The 16,096-nt window shown below is 33.2% G+C and overlaps 1 protein-coding gene across 3 annotated transcripts in view; it reads left to right on the top strand.

The window, feature by feature from the left end:
* Trpm7 (transient receptor potential cation channel subfamily M member 7) overlaps positions 1–16,096 on the top strand; it is a 103,759-nt gene that overhangs the window by 61,187 nt on the left and 26,476 nt on the right. For all 3 annotated transcript variants that reach the window (XM_046460781.2, XM_046460780.2, XM_058584794.1), the window contains 8 exons: positions 1,593–1,767; positions 3,803–3,929; positions 5,905–6,089; positions 6,749–6,881; positions 7,595–8,310; positions 11,767–11,834; positions 13,105–13,164; positions 15,449–15,545. In XM_046460781.2, the coding sequence (XP_046316737.1) occupies positions 1,593–1,767; positions 3,803–3,929; positions 5,905–6,089; positions 6,749–6,881; positions 7,595–8,310; positions 11,767–11,834; positions 13,105–13,164; positions 15,449–15,545 (1,561 nt within the window). The remainder of the gene's footprint in view (positions 1–1,592; positions 1,768–3,802; positions 3,930–5,904; positions 6,090–6,748; positions 6,882–7,594; positions 8,311–11,766; positions 11,835–13,104; positions 13,165–15,448; positions 15,546–16,096) is intronic.

The raw sequence follows: 16,096 nt of genomic DNA, 5'->3' as shown, positions 1-16,096 counted from the left end.
CCCATCTACTTAAGATGTTGAGGCAGCAGAATCTCATGTTTGAGGCCAGGCTGGACAACTTGGTGAGATTCTGTCTCAAGAATGAAAAGGGCTGGGGATGTGGGGATGTGGACTCAGTGGTGGAGCACCCAAGGTTCAGTCCCCAGTGCTGATTGAAATGCATGCATACACACACATGACCAATCACTATTTTGATAGTTTTGTTAAGATTTTTTTCTCTTATTTTTATGTTCTTAGCAGCAGATTATAAATTTTATAAATTTCCAGTTATTAACCAAGTATCTTTTTATTGTTTATTATTTCGCACTGTATAAGACAATGTAGCAAGCATCAGGATTGCCCCCAGACTTTATGAAACCACATTTCTTTATTTTATTTTACCAATCCTGTAATTATTTTTTATAATTTTGTAATTAACTTGAGGAGCCTGTAGTATATAAAATATTTCAGGAAATTATGAGATTTTTACCTAACAACATAGTTTATTGATTAAATTCATGAATTCCAAACGTGAGCATTCATGGAAAAAGATCATTCTGTTGAGAATTTTCTTACAAAGTAATGGGATATGGAGTTGTTTGAAAGCATAAGATGTAAATAAAAAGGTAGTCTGACTATAGTTTCTTTTATAATAAAGAGTAGCTAGTTGGCAGTCAGTTGAATAGACAACGTTTAACCTGGATTTTATAGGACATTGAAAACTGGGTAATCTGAACTCTTTAGAAAGTAACTGTATTCCTAAGTAAATAGTAGCAATTAGCGATAGTAATTAGATTATCATTTTACATCATTCTTTGAATTACTTCAAAAACATAAAAATTCATGTTGTGACTTAACCACATTTATTTTGCAATGATTTAATAGATGATAACTCAGGCTCTTTTTCAATTTTGTTGAAATTAAAGTGTTACACACTATCCTACTTGTGAAAGTATTTGTTGTCCAGACATTGGTATCACTTATTTTTTCAGCATCCATACTAATTATTCAGTTTGGGGAGTTTTTGACTCCTGGACAAAAGAGGGTAGGGTTCAGAATAGGTGGGAAATAATGCCATACTATTGAAAATGAGCCTAAGATTCTTACCAAAGGCAGAATGGAAAAGAGACTCTGTACCTCCATTGTAAGAGTGGAAAAGCTTTAGGAAAGGATTCTTAGGGAAATTGACTCCCTAAATCTACCCATGTTTATACTTTTTAAAAGATCTTTGTGGACCCTAAAGATGGGCAGCCTCTAGTTTGAACCAGTGATATAGTTCATTTTAGAGATAAAGATGGTTACGACTTTCTTAGCTTCACATTTTCTTTTGTTTTTGTTTTCTTTGAGGTACTGGGGATTGAATCCAAGCCCTCATACGTTATTAGGCAGATGGTCCAACAGTGAGCCAAATTCCTAGCCCTCTTTTTTTTTTTTAAAGTCTCCTTGATGTTAAGGTTTATGTAGTGATAAGATTTGCTTTAATGTAGTTATTAGGAATAAACAGAAATTATATTTCTCAATTAGAGTTTAGGAATACATTTTTAAATGAAAAATTTTTTATTGTATTTAAATTCCCTTGTATTTTAACAGCTTTTTTTTTTTTTTTTAAACAGGTAGCCAATATGTTCTACATTGTAGTGATTATGGCTCTTGTATTACTTAGTTTTGGTGTTCCTAGAAAGGCAATACTTTATCCTCATGAAGCACCATCTTGGACTCTTGCTAAAGATATAGTTTTTCATCCATACTGGATGATTTTTGGTGAAGTTTACGCATACGAAATAGATGGTAAGAATTTATTTGTTTTAAATCAATATTATATCAGTTATATTGCCTATTTTTCAAAGTCAGATTTATAATCTGACTTAATCCTGGGGGAAAAAGTAATTGAAAAAGGTTTTAATCTTTTTTTAGCTACAAGCAGTGGAAATCTGGCCCAAATTGTTGTACAAAGTGAGACTAGTTAATTATGAGCTCACAGGACAGAAAGTTCAGAGGTGGAATGATTTTTAGGGTTGTTTATCATACAGATTTCCCTTATCGCAGTGTAAGACTGTCACAGCAACAGAAAGACACTGTTAATCCTTGACTGTTTTTAGAGGGAAACAATTCCTTTTATAGAAATTCACTTTGAACCTTTGTTTTTATCTTGTTAGCTCAACTTGACTTCAGCCTTTCCATCTCTAAAAGGGTTACTAGCAAGTGGGGTGGGAGTACAATGATTAGTTTAGACCAATCAGGATGGATTGAATATTGAAGAGCCGGCTCAATAGTAAATGACAAAAATAATATCATTTGGAAACCTTGAAGAGCTTAGAGCATGTTGTTATATAGGGGATAACAGTTTTTAGGATTCTATCAAATTTGTGAGTATTGTCTCTAGGTAAGGCAAATATATGAGTTAACCTCTACCTATTCAACCCATTCTTAATTAAAAGATTGTTGCACAGTTTTGTTACCATTCACATTTGACTCCTATGATTATAAATAATGACCTAGATAATTTGTGAACATAGATGATACCATCGGTTTTCAGGGGTACTCTTCTGCTGACCTCCACATTTGAATTGTAATCCTTATTAGTTTTCTCTTACTCTTTCTCTTCCTTCTTCTGTCACTCTTCCTTTGCCTCATACCTGTGTTGCTTCTTTTCCATCTATTTATGGGTGATTAGGTCAGGGGCTGCCCAGAAAGAGAAGATTGTAATTAGGTTAGTGGATGGTTAAATCAAAGATTGTGGTCAATAGTCATTCTCAGATATTTATAAAAGTAACTTTTACTAATCTGGTAAAATTTTGAGTTTAATGGCTACCTGTTTGGTTCAGTTTAAGGCATTTGTTGTCTGCTATTTTTCTAATGATGTTATCTCTAGTTGGGCAGTTGTTAATAAAGCATTGGGTATGGTTTTTGGTTTTCTGCATCTCTTTCTTGTATATTTGCTTCCCCATACTAACCTGAATGGAATGGAAGTTGATTTATAAAACTGTTTAAAAGTAAAAGGATTTTATCACAATTTTCCTCTAAAATCATTTTAAGGAATAATACAGCCATTATGAGAATCTCAATGATTTTTAGTTAATTAATTAATAATTTACTTAAGTAATACTAATTTAAATAACAAATATGAATTGCTAAGTGTACTGTAAGTATTTGCATAGGAATTGTCACTAATTCATGATTATTTAATTCTACTCTTTACCCTCCTAAATTAATTTATGGTATTCCTTGTGACTCTCTGATGGGTATTAATATTATTACCTCCCATGTTTGTATTTAGCTATGTTCTGATTTCTGAAACATTTGTAGATGAGGATAATGACAAGCCATGAATTAAAATCTAGTCACTATGTATTTAAAAAGCACTTTAGCAACTTTTTCATTCCTCTTTTTGGGATTGTAAATTGAAGTCAATAATTCTTGTTTTCATAAATTTACTTGCTTTGTTGTGAGTCTACCATACTTTTAAGATTCCAATATTTTCCTTATAATAATGTTATACCGTGACTCAGTCCAAAACTTCTATCCTCCTTAATGATTCTAAGGCCAAACCCTGCCTTGAAAGTAGACATAATATCTAAACATACTTCCTTGTCTGGAAGAGTGGTAGAACAGAGTGCGTCCACACTCCTCACAAAAATCCTCTATATTGGAATGCTTTTAAGTTGGAGTTTCTGTGGTTGCCTCTCCAGAGTCCTCTGCTAGAATCTGTGAGACAGGTTTATATGTAATCAAAACTTATTTTAAGTGAAGTAAAAAGATTAAACACTGATAGCAGTTACTGGCAGATAACTATATTTAAAATTCTTTTTTTTTCTTCATAAAGTGTGTGCAAATGATTCCACTATCACCGAAATCTGTGGCCCTGGAACATGGTTGACTCCATTTCTTCAAGCAGTCTACCTCTTTGTACAGTATATCATTATGGTGAATCTTCTTATTGCATTTTTCAAGTAAGAATTTTATTCAATTGCGTATTATTATGATATCATTTGATGATATGCCATTCTACTCATTTTGAAGGAAATATATAGAATTTAAAATCTAAAAATTTTATCAGCGTAAAGTACTCAAATCATAGAAAAATTACATATAAGAAGTCATGCTTTTTCAAATTTTAAATTTTAGATTTTATTATTTTTTTGCCTTTTTTGGGGGGTGGTACCAGGGATTGAACCCAGGGGTGCTTAACCTCTGAGCCACACCCCAACCCTATTTTGTATTTTATTTAGATACAGGGTCTCGCTGAGTTGCTTAGGGCCTCACTAAGTTACTGAGGCTGGCTTTGAACTCGCAATCGCTGGGATTATAGGCATGTGCCACTGCACCTAAGTAGATTTTATTATCTTTCAATGTACAGTTCTTTTATAAATTTGATCCTCATTTGGAATTTTTCCTATGTTACCAAGGAATGCATTTTCAATGTAGAAAGCAGAAAGGCAAATATAAAATTCATCAATAATTCTACTCTTTTGTGGGGGTTGGGGGACAGGTACTGGGATTGAACTCGGGGACTCCACCACTAAGCCACATTCCCAGCCCTATTTTGTATTTTATTTAGAGACAGGGTCTCACTGAGTTGCTTAGCTCCTTACCATTGCTGAAGCTAGCTTTGTATTGCAAGCCACTGGGTTACAGGCTTGCACCACCATGCCTGGCTAATTCCACTCTGAATATTTAGGGGTACATCTATTTTAAGTGAATGTATAAACCATGTTTTCTTTTAAAAAATACTCTTGTTATTTTGTGGTGATACATGGCCTATAATCTTAGCTACTTGGAACACTGAGGCAGGAGGATCATGAGTTTGAGGCCAACCTTGGCAATTCAGTGAGAGTCCCATCTAAAAAAGCAAAAAAAATTCTTATATTTTCTATGCTATTTTTAAGTAAGAAAAACATGAACATTATCCAAATTGATTAATATTTCTCTCCAATTTTTGCGGGGGGTGTTGAGTGGGTGGGTACTGGGGATTGAAATCAAAAGTGCTTTACTACTAAGCTACATCCTCAGTCCTATTTATTTTTTTTATTTCAAGACAGGGTCTTGCAAAGTTGCTGAGGCTGGTCTCAAACTTGGAATCTTTCTGCCTCAGCCCCTGAGGAATTGCTGAGATTACAGGCATGTGCCACTGTGCCTATCCAGTCTATTTTTAATGACTGCTTGATTCTCCATGATACAAATTATAATACTTTAAGCCAATATATTATTTTGTTCAATTAGATTGTACTTTTTTGGTCTTAAACACCATATTGCGATTTGAACAATACCCAAGTATTTCTTTAAAGTGTTTTTCTAAAAGTAGAACTGTTCAGTATGTGGATTTTTTTAGTTGTTTTTTTTTCTCCCCATTTAAGTCAAAATATAGTGTATCCTTCAACTTCTTGCCAACTCTGGGTATTATTATTTTTTAATGGTTGCCTTTTAAAATTTTTTTTTCTTTTGGTTGTAGATGGACTCAATACCTTTATTTTATTTATTTATTTTTATGTGGTGCTGAGGATTGAACCCAGTGCCTCACATGTGCTAGGCAAGCGTTCTGCCACTGAGCCTCAACCGTAGCACAATAGTTGGCAATTTGATAGCACATAAAAGGATCTTTTTTTTTTTTTTTTTTTTGGTACCAGGGATTGAACCCAGGAGTGCTTAACCACTGAGCCACATTCCCAATCCTTTTTATTTATTTTGAGACAGGTCTCACCAAGTTGCTGAAGCTAGCTTTGAACTTGAATTGCTCCTGCCTCAGCCTCTAGTCACTGGGATTACGGGCATGTGCTACTGTACCCAGCAATTTTTCATTTACTTTTTAGTCTTGTTTATTGAAGGGTACTTGTCCTTACTTAGTCCAGAATTATAATAAAATCTTTAGTATTTAAAACTTTTTTAGATAAGGTTAACTAAGTTTATTTTTAATCTTTGTTATTCTAGCAATGTGTATTTACAAGTGAAGGCAATTTCCAATATTGTATGGAAGTATCAGCGTTATCATTTTATTATGGCTTATCATGAGAAACCAGTTTTGCCTCCTCCACTTATCATTCTTAGCCATGTAGTTTCTCTGTTTTGCTGTGTATGTAAAAGAAGAAAGAAAGATAAGACTTCTGATGGACCAAGTAAGTAAAATAAACTAAGGCAAATGTTTTCTTCATGTAATAACACCTTGAAGACTAAGTAATGATTTTACTCAATACAATGTAATATTTAACATTATTGGTTAATGTTATTGTGAAGGCTTTTGTTAAATGTGCCTGACCAAAGGAATTTTTAGGTGCAATTTGATGATCTATAAAAGGAGGTTTAGTATTAAACTCCTCTTTGGTGATGACATCTCAGTTTGTTTTTATTAAAATGGGGATTATGTAGATTATGACACTTTAGCTCTTCTAAACCATTTTTTACTGCTCTGGAAACATGACAATTATCTAAACTACCTGAAATTGATCACTGTGTCAAATTGTGCTTAAAATTTTACATTGGCTTTCTATTCCACTAGCTGAGTTCTGAAATTCCTCTGACTGGGTATGTGAGGAAGATTAAGAGAGGGGGAATAGTGTTGGAAAGGAAAATTAGAAGAGAATAACTTACCTGAAACCATTTTACTTATATCATACCATGAAGGAGGAAAAAAGAAAAAGAAAGACACTTGGCTAGTGCTTCAGAAACACAGCACTAAAAAGAGAAAAAAGTTGCACAATAATTTATAAGACTTAGGAGCTTAAGTTTGAAAACCTAGTAGCCCTTCATTGATTTGTTTTTGTCTTTCCTCCCTTAGAACTTTTCTTAACAGAGGAAGATCAAAAGAAACTTCATGACTTTGAAGAGCAGTGTGTTGAGATGTATTTTAATGAAAAAGATGACAAATTCCATTCTGGAAGTGAAGAGAGAATCCGTGTCACTTTTGAAAGGTTTAGAAGTTGTTTAATTATAATTGATAATATGTTTAATTATAATTGATTATATTAGTTATGTATCTTATACCTAGTCATTGTTTAATTTATTTTGTCAAGCAAATAGCTTTTTATCATATATTGGAAAGACAGTTCAGTTCTTTACTTCTAGTACTTTATATAATTCAATCAATCCCTTGTTGTTTTTTAATGGTGCTGGGGATCCAGCCCAGGGTCTCAGACATGCTAGGCAAGAACTCTACCTCTCGAGCTACATTCCTAGCCTTCTTGTAATTTTTTGACTATAGTTTCAGGGTTAATGCTCTTTTCTACTCTGGAGAGAAAAGTAAAACTATCTTCACTATTTTTAAAGCCTTTCTTTCTTTTGATTGGCCTTGCTATATTCTGGAAGCATATGATGTTTTTGTAGTTACAGTAATGGTAATTCTTTGGATATGTAACTGTATATCTATATTTAGGAGAGTAAATTGGAAAAAAAAAAGCATTTCTAGAAACCTGTGTTTTATTATAACAGCATTAGCATTGGATTCTTCTTAAACATAAAGAATGCCTTGTATAAATAAATAGCCAGACTTTATTTTCACAACTTACCTCGTTTGTTATAAAACAGTGCATTTAAAATTTCTTTGTATTGTCATTTATTTGAGACTACAAAGAGAATTTCTTCATTTATTTTTAATATTCATAAAAAGCCTGTTTTTCCCCTACAGAGTGGAGCAGATGTGCATTCAGATTAAAGAAGTTGGAGATCGAGTCAACTACATAAAACGATCATTACAGTCATTAGATTCTCAGATTGGACATTTGCAAGATCTTTCAGCCCTGACAGTTGATACATTAAAAACACTCACTGCCCAGAAAGCTTCAGAAGCTAGCAAAGTTCACAACGAGATCACACGAGAATTGAGTATATCCAAACATTTGGCTCAGAACCTTATTGATGATGGTCCTGTAAGACCTTCTGTATGGAAAAAGCACAGTGTTGTAAATACACTTAGTTCCTCTCTTCCTCAAGGTGATCTTGAAAGTAATAATCCTTTTTTTTGTAATATTTTCATGAAAGATGCAAAAGATCCCCAATGTAACATGTTTGGTCAAGATTTACCTGTAATACCCCAGAGAAAAGAATTCAATTTTCCAGAGGCTGGTTCCTCTTGTGGTGCCTTATTCCCAAGTGCTGTTTCTCCTCCAGAACTGCGACAGAGACGACATGGGGTAGAAATTTTAAAACTATTTAATAAAAGTCAAAAATTAGGCAGTTCACCTAATAGCACACCACGCCTGTCATCCCCACCAACCAAATTCTCTGTTAGTACACCGTCCCAGCCAAGTTGCAAAAGCCACTTGGAAACTGTAACCAAAGATCAAGAAAGTATTTGCTTTAAAGCTGCAGAAGGAGATAGTATAGAATTTGGAGCATTTGTAGGTAAGTTTGAAATGAAAATAATTAGCTAGTTAATAAAAATATTGTAGGACAAGTGGACTGTTTTTTGTGTAGTTCTAAACATTTTAAAGGAATTAGAAGTGGGGAAAATAAGTTGATTTGGGCTTTAAGAGTTATATTGTCAGGGATGGGGCTGTAGCTCAGTGGTAAAACACTTGCTTTGCATGTGTGAGACACTGGGTTTGATCCTCAGCACCACATAAAAATAAATAAAGATACTATGCATTCATCTACAACTCAATAATTAAAAAAGAGTTATATTGTCATGTATTTCTTTAGTAAAATTTACTATAGTAGCAATGTACACAAAAATTATTTGGCCTCTTTCAAATTTGAATATATCTTTAATTGAATTTGGTCAATTGTTGGAAGAACCTGAGTGATTTACATATGTAAGGTACATAGGGAACAATAGGAAGGTACAGGGAAGTTGTAAACAATAGGCAAAAAGAACAATATACATAGGATGATTTTTATTTTTATTCAAACCAGGATAGTTTTTAATTTTTTTTTTATTTGTAGTTGGACACAATCCTTTTATTTATTTTTATGTGGTTCTGAGGATTGAACCCAGGGCCTCACACGTGCTAGGCAACAACTCTACTGCTGAGCCACAACCCCAGCTCCCCCAGGACAGTTTTTATAGTGAAAGGTACATTGCTAATAATTACATTGTATTGACTGGGAAACCAGGAGTCTACTTGTGAAACCAAGACAATCATAGCTTGGTTAACAATGGGATACATTAGGCATTTTGATCATGTGAAAATCAAGAGTGTGGTTACACAAACCTAGATACACAGTAAACATGATATATAAGGTCATTGATGACATAAAATGATATTCTGTTTTACAATAAACTTTATTATTTTTTTTTTTTAGAGAGAGAGAGAATTTTTTAATATTTATTTTTTAGTTCTCGGCGGACACAACATCTTTGTGGTGCTGAGGATCGAACCCGAGCCGCACGCATGCCAAGCGAGCACGCTACCGCTTGAGCCACATCCCCAGCCCCTACAATAAACTTTATAAATAGAAGGAATGTACCATAATGATACAAAGTTATTATCAAGTATTATGTACTATATATAATCACGTTGCTAAGCTTTTATACAATTGGCAGCTTAGTAAGTTTGTTTACTACCCCAACTGTGAGTTATAGGACATCACTTAGGCAATAGTCATTTTTTAGCTCCATTGTAATCTTATGGGACTACCATTATATATGCATTCTATCACTGGCTAAAACTTTGTGGTGATATGGGGAGAAATCTTAAAAATGTTAATAAAAATATAAAATTAGACAGTTTAAGCATGCCACATCTTTCTTCCCCACCAACCAAATACATGTCTGTGTTTATGATCTATCTTATAAATCTAGAAATGAGAGCACTTAAAAAAGGAAAGAGTCACTCTTACACCTATGATAGATTAAATAGGATAATAAGAGAGAAAAATATTTTATTTTTGCGTTGATAAAACATAATGACCTTGGTGAAAACTGTTTCAATAAAGAAGTGATACAGGAAAAGCCAAATTAAAGTGCAAATGGAGGAGAGAATAAAAAGGGAATGATTGTGGGAGACTTTGATTTTTGTGTTTATCATGTTTTGTTTTTAATGTTAAGGGAGATTTAATCATCTTTAAATGCTGACAGTGTGCCATTTGGAAGGGAGTGAGTGAGTAGAGAATGCTTTGTAGACCTAGCCGAGTTCCTGTAATTTGGGAGAATATGGTGTTTTAAAGTATTTAACAGAGAATTTTTAGTAAATAATTTGGGTTGTTTGGAGTATAACCAGAATGTTCCAAGGTATGAATAATGCCCTTTATTTTTCCATCAGGTGGTTTCCTACCGTTGTCTTCAATACTTCTTGTAGCCTTCTCTGCATAAAAATTTACCTAGTCATGAAATATGTGTAATGATTGTGTAAGGAATGTGTAATAAACCATTGTAAAATATACGAAGTCCAGCCTGACAGGTTATCTAGGTACTCAGCACACTAGTACTATGTACTAGTACTGCTAGGCTATGTGGAGTTTGCTGTGGGTTATAGATACATAACCTTTCCTACATAGAATTTATCCCAATGTATTACAACAAAATATTTTTTTCCAGTGCTGGGAATGAAACCCAGGGTCCTAAAAAACATTTTGTCCTGTTTGATAATGTATTACCAGTGGGGGCTGCGTATAATTAGTTTTTATATTTTATTATTCATAGTAAGAATTATTGTTTCCCCCGTTCTTTTAAATTTCAAGCTATTTACTCACATCAACATGTTGGGTTCTGTTTGAAGAACTTTTGCTATTAATATAAACTGAATTACAAGTCTTCATCAGCTTCTTGGCAAATATTTTTTTTTTATTTTTTATTGTTGGTTGTTCAAAACATTACATAGTTCTTGATATATCATATTTCACACTTTGATTCAAGTGGGTTATGAACTCCCATTTTTACCCCATATACAGATTGCAGAATCACATCAGTTACACATCCATTGATTTACATATTGCCATACTAGTGTCTGTTGTGTTCTGCTGCCTTTCCTTTCCTCTCCTATCCCCCCCCCCCCCCCCTCCCCTCCCCTCCCCTCCCCTCCCCTCTTCTCTCTCTACCCCCTCTACTGTCATTCATTTCTCCCCCTTGTATTATTTTTCCCTTTCCCCTCACTTCCTCTTGTATGTACTTTTGTATAACCCTGAGGGTCTCCTTCCATTTCCATGCAATTTCCTTTCTCTCTCCCTTTCCCTCCCACCTCTCATCCCTGTTTAATGTTAATCTTCTTCTCCTGCTCTTCGTCCCTACTCTGTTCTTAGTTACTCTCCTTATATCAAAGAAGACATTTGGCATTTGTTTTTTAGGGATTGGCTAGCTTCACTTAGCATAATCTGCTCTAATGCCATCCATTTCCCTGCAAATTCTATGATTTTGTCATTTTTTAATGCAGAGTAATACTCCATTGTGTATAAATGCCACATTTTTTTTATCCATTCGTCTATTGAAGGGCATCTAGGTTGGTTCCACAGTCTTGCTATTGTGAATTGTGCTGCTATGAACATCGATGTAGCAGTGTCCCTGTAGCATGCTCTTTTTAGGTCTTTAGGGAATAGACCGAGAAGGGGAATAGCTGGGTCAAATGGTGGCTCCATTCCCAGCTTTCCAAGAAATCTCCATACTGCTTTCCAAATTGGCTGCACCAATTTGCAGTCCCACCAGCAATGTACAAGTGTACCCTTTTCCCCACATCCTCGCCAGCACTTGTTGTTGGCAAATATTTTAATAGTATTTAGCAGAAATGCAAAAAGAAATTGCAAAGCCATCAAAATTACTTGAAAAACAACCTTCATTTGCCTTTATAGACTTTAGACAATGTCATTTACTTGATAAGGAAGAACAAAAATTTTTTATTGTGATTTTTTTTTTTTTTTCTGTTAAAGGGCACAGAGATAGCATGGATTTACAGAGGTTTAAAGAAACATCAAACAAAATAAAAGAACTATTATCTGTAAGTACATACTTGTAAGAGCATGATTTATTTTTATTTCACAATTTTGATACTTAGTTCAAAGTAGAATTAAACTTTTTTTTTTCAGTAAATACATAGTTTTAGCAGAGACCACCAACATGATAATCCCACATATTTGAAACTATACACAATTTGAAAGAAAGTAGAAGCAGTTGAGGAACATGAAAAAAAAAGTACAAATAGCTTGCATTTTTTATTAGATAAAATTAAAGTAAAAAACCACCCATTTAGCATTTTTCTCAAAAATTTTTCCTGGCCCCAAAGTTTATTTACAGCACGATCCTGGCTCAAGGAAAACCATAGCCTAGAAATAAAGAGATATATGTAATGTACAAAGGCTAGATTGTCAATAAATGTTTGTTTCTAAGTTTTGAAATGTATAGAACAATTGGGGAAAAAAAAAAGAAAAAAGAGGAGGGTATGTTTTCTGCCTGAAATCAGTTTTTTTATTTCTTAATATTGCCTTCACAAATTACTTTTAACACTGAAGGGCAATAATGTAGCTAAGCCGGGCATAGTGGCACCCACCTATAATTCCAGCAGCTTAGGAGGCTTGAGCAGCAGTTCAAAGAGTTGATATGCAACTCAGTGAGACCCTGTCTCTAAATAAAATACAAATAGGGCTGGGGATGTGGCTCAGTGGTCATGGGCCCCTAAATTCAATCCCTGCCCTCCCCTCCCAGTAATAATAATAATAATGTATCTATACCAAGATATTTAAAAAGACCTAGAAAAGTATTATGCTTCTTAGTCCCTTAAGGAACTCACATTGTAGAAATGATCAGGTGACAAATACAATTTAAAAAAATATTTTTTCCCCTGCTGGGGATATAGTTCAGTTGGTAGAGTGCTTGCCTTGCATGCATAAGGTCCTGGGTTCAATCCCCAGCACTACACACAAAAACATTTTTTTTTTTTTCCTAAAGCTATCCCCAGAAAATCATAACCTAGAGTTTCTATAGGTAATTCTTCCTTATATAATCCAAACTTAATTGTGTAATTGTCAGAACATATTACCTTACATATAAAAGGTAGACTTAAATGCACTTTGATATTTATACTAACATTTGTATTTTTAATTACATATATTCTGATTAAAATATTGAATATAATGTCTACTAACTAGATATTGTTAACTTGGAATTTAGTTGGTGATTATATGCAAATTGAGATGTAATAATTATGGGTTTTTTTTCTGTATTTGCCTTTATGCTTGAAAATATTTATATAGTTTTCTTGCCTCAAATAGGAACAGCAGAATGATGTTGAAAACACGATTTTGGAGTATTCTGAGATGCCTAAATATCAGGTAATGTTTCATTAGTATACATGGGAGTCAGAAAATTAGATATAGGATGTAGGTATGGTTTCAGTGGACTTAACCATAAAATCATAATTTGCAGTGTTTTCTAACAATTTTAATTCTATGGCATATTTTTAAAGGTCTGAATTTTCTATTATGTGTAATTATTTAGGAAGAAAGAGCTGAGTAAATGGATTAAGTGCATGTAGCTACCCTTAGCTAACACATGATGAAAAGAGAAAGAAATGAGAAAAGATGAGAAGTAGAACAGATAAGTCTCTATCAAAGTTAGTTTATTTATTATATGGAATTATTTAAATAATATCTTCTTTTTCCTATCTGCAAATTATTATTGTATTACCACACTCTGGTGGCATCATTTTGCTGTTGCAAAGCAATTGATACACATAGAACAAAAAGTTAAAGAACACCACTTAATGGAAAAGAGTGAAACAACAGGTTTCCCAACAGGTTTTATCTTTTAACAATAAATGTAAAATAGAGGAGTACACTAAAAAGTCTCATGTGGACAGGTTTCTTGGAAAAAGCAAGACGAAAGTGTAAGGTCCTGTAAGTTAGTAGAAAGATGGTAGCTACTGAAATGTTTTGAATTAAACAATTTTGAGTAATTTTCTAAAACTATAAGAGAATAATGAACTCACCTCATGATGGTCAATTTTGATCATTTGTGGATTTCTGATGAAAACTACAGATCCTTTTCCTAGAAAAAGCACAGATACATACTTTTTCTATTAAAGTAGGATTTTACAGTTGCCTTGAAAACCTATGCATTAGTTTCAGGTTAGGATTCCTTTTCATAGATTGTTCTGGAAACTGATATGTCATTATATCCAAGAGTATATCAGAGAAAGTGTTTAAAACAGATAAAGCAAACAAGAAATAGCTTGAACTGATTCCAGGAGAAACAGCTCAAATCAGAAAGGAAATTAGAATCTGTATTGTAACCATAGAAAGTAATTCAGCACTTTTTATCTTGTTTTTATACATTAGCTACATGTGAAGAGCAAAGCTAGAAAAGCTTAATTTTTCTTGAGATACAAGTTAATTTAATTAAAGCTCTACTCTATTGTAGTAGTAACATTTTGAAATCCACTCTTTCTGATGGTAGAGGTTTGGAAATTTTTTAAAGGTTGCCTAGTATTGTTGTAGTTGAGAAAACAAAATAGTATGCAAGTGTGAGATCTTCCCCAAATTGTTCAATGTGATTTATGAGTTCATCTGGGGGAAAAAGTGATTTAAAAAAAGAAAGAGAATTAGCTGTTAGACACTGAAATATTTTGCAACTAGCATGGTTAAAACATGAACACTTAGCAAAACATTTTATCTCACCTAGAAATAACCCTTCAAAAAATTAAAATTAATAAGGAATGTTGTCTTAGAAATTGATGAGGAGAGAAAGACTTTGGACAATTGGATGGAAATTCAGGAAAGTTGCTTATGTTCTCATATCACATCATAAACTTGGGTGAATTTTTAGAGTTAAATGTAAAAATTGAAAGCTTAGAAAAATTTTAAGGAAATAGGAATATTTTTTAAGTCAGTAAAGCAAACAGGATTTTCTAAATGTATAAATAATAGAAAATAGTAAGGGACATTGTAAAGACATTTAAAGATCTTATCTGGGGGCTGGGGTTCTGGCTCAGTGGTGGAGCGCCTACCTCACACATGTGAGGCACTGGGTTTGATCGTCAGCACCACATAAAAATAAACAAACAAAAATAAAGATATTTCATCCATCTATAACTAAAAAATTTTTTTTAAAAGTCATTATCTGTATAAGTCAGAACAAATTTGAAGAAAATTTGAAGTTTGATAAAAAATGAGAAGATAAATCCTTTGGTATATATAGCTTATACAAGTATACTTTATTCAGTAACAAAGCTACTAAGCCCATTAAAAAGAAATGGCCTCCTCCAAAGCACTATTTTCACTATGTTGATATAAGACAGCAGCTTCTCCTTCCCATGAATCAATAAAGACTTTATTTTTTTTCCCCACAGTTTTCTTAATTTTCCCAAAATTTTCTTGAACTTGTATTACTATGGAAAGCATTCATTCAAATAAATTTATGACCAATAAGCAATTGCGCAGGGTGTTTTCATGAAGTTTGACATTGAAGAAAATAATCATGATCTAAAATATACATTTGTTGTCCAGGTAGAATAAAGCATATTGAGCTAAGTAGATCAAGAAACTCTTTTATATTATAATAGTGGCTTGAAATTCAGTTCAATTATTTTAAAATTATATACATGTATAATATATACAGAATGATATTCCTCCTGGAAACACTTTGAAACCTGTGAGTTCTTTTGCTGGATTTACGGAATGTCACAAGGCTAACATTTCTCTTCATTCAGAAAAAGGTGAGTAGTTTAACTTGATGGGTTGTTAGCTAACATATTTAAGCTTTAAATGTATTGTATGTTTGTCATATGCCTGAATAATGAATGGTCTGGGAATCAGAAGACCAAGATTCTAGTCCAGTCATACTATAATCTTGAGATTAAGTCATATAATCCTAAACATTCTAATATTATTCAGAAATTGTTTAGTCTGTAAAGATGCAATATAAAGACTCAGCTTTACAAATCTGCTGATTTTAGCTTTTACAAACTGAATATCATGTATTCAACCTATTTTTTTGTTTAACTTTTAAAAATAGCTAATAAATTTGTTGATTTGAAATTAAAATATACATACTTGAAAAGTTCCCTTTCATGCCAATCTCATGTACTGCCACTATTATTTCTGTCTGCGTCTAGAATTTAATACTTATGTAGTCATATATAACAAATCTTTTCTCTCATATTTTACACAAAAGGTAACCTGTCATACTTGTTTTGCACTTTCTATACCATGGTGGTATTTCTGATATTTTTGGAGATGATTGTTGCATAGGCTGGCCTCAAACTTC

This window comes from Marmota monax, unplaced genomic scaffold (genome assembly GCF_021218885.2).
Source record: "Marmota monax isolate L192 unplaced genomic scaffold, Marmota_monax_Labrador192_F-V1.1 WCK01_AAM20220418_F8-fsc00001, whole genome shotgun sequence".
Classification (NCBI taxonomy): Eukaryota; Metazoa; Chordata; class Mammalia; order Rodentia; family Sciuridae; genus Marmota; species Marmota monax.
Note: the sequence above shows the minus strand (reverse complement) of the source record. Positions and strands in the feature narration are given on the sequence as shown.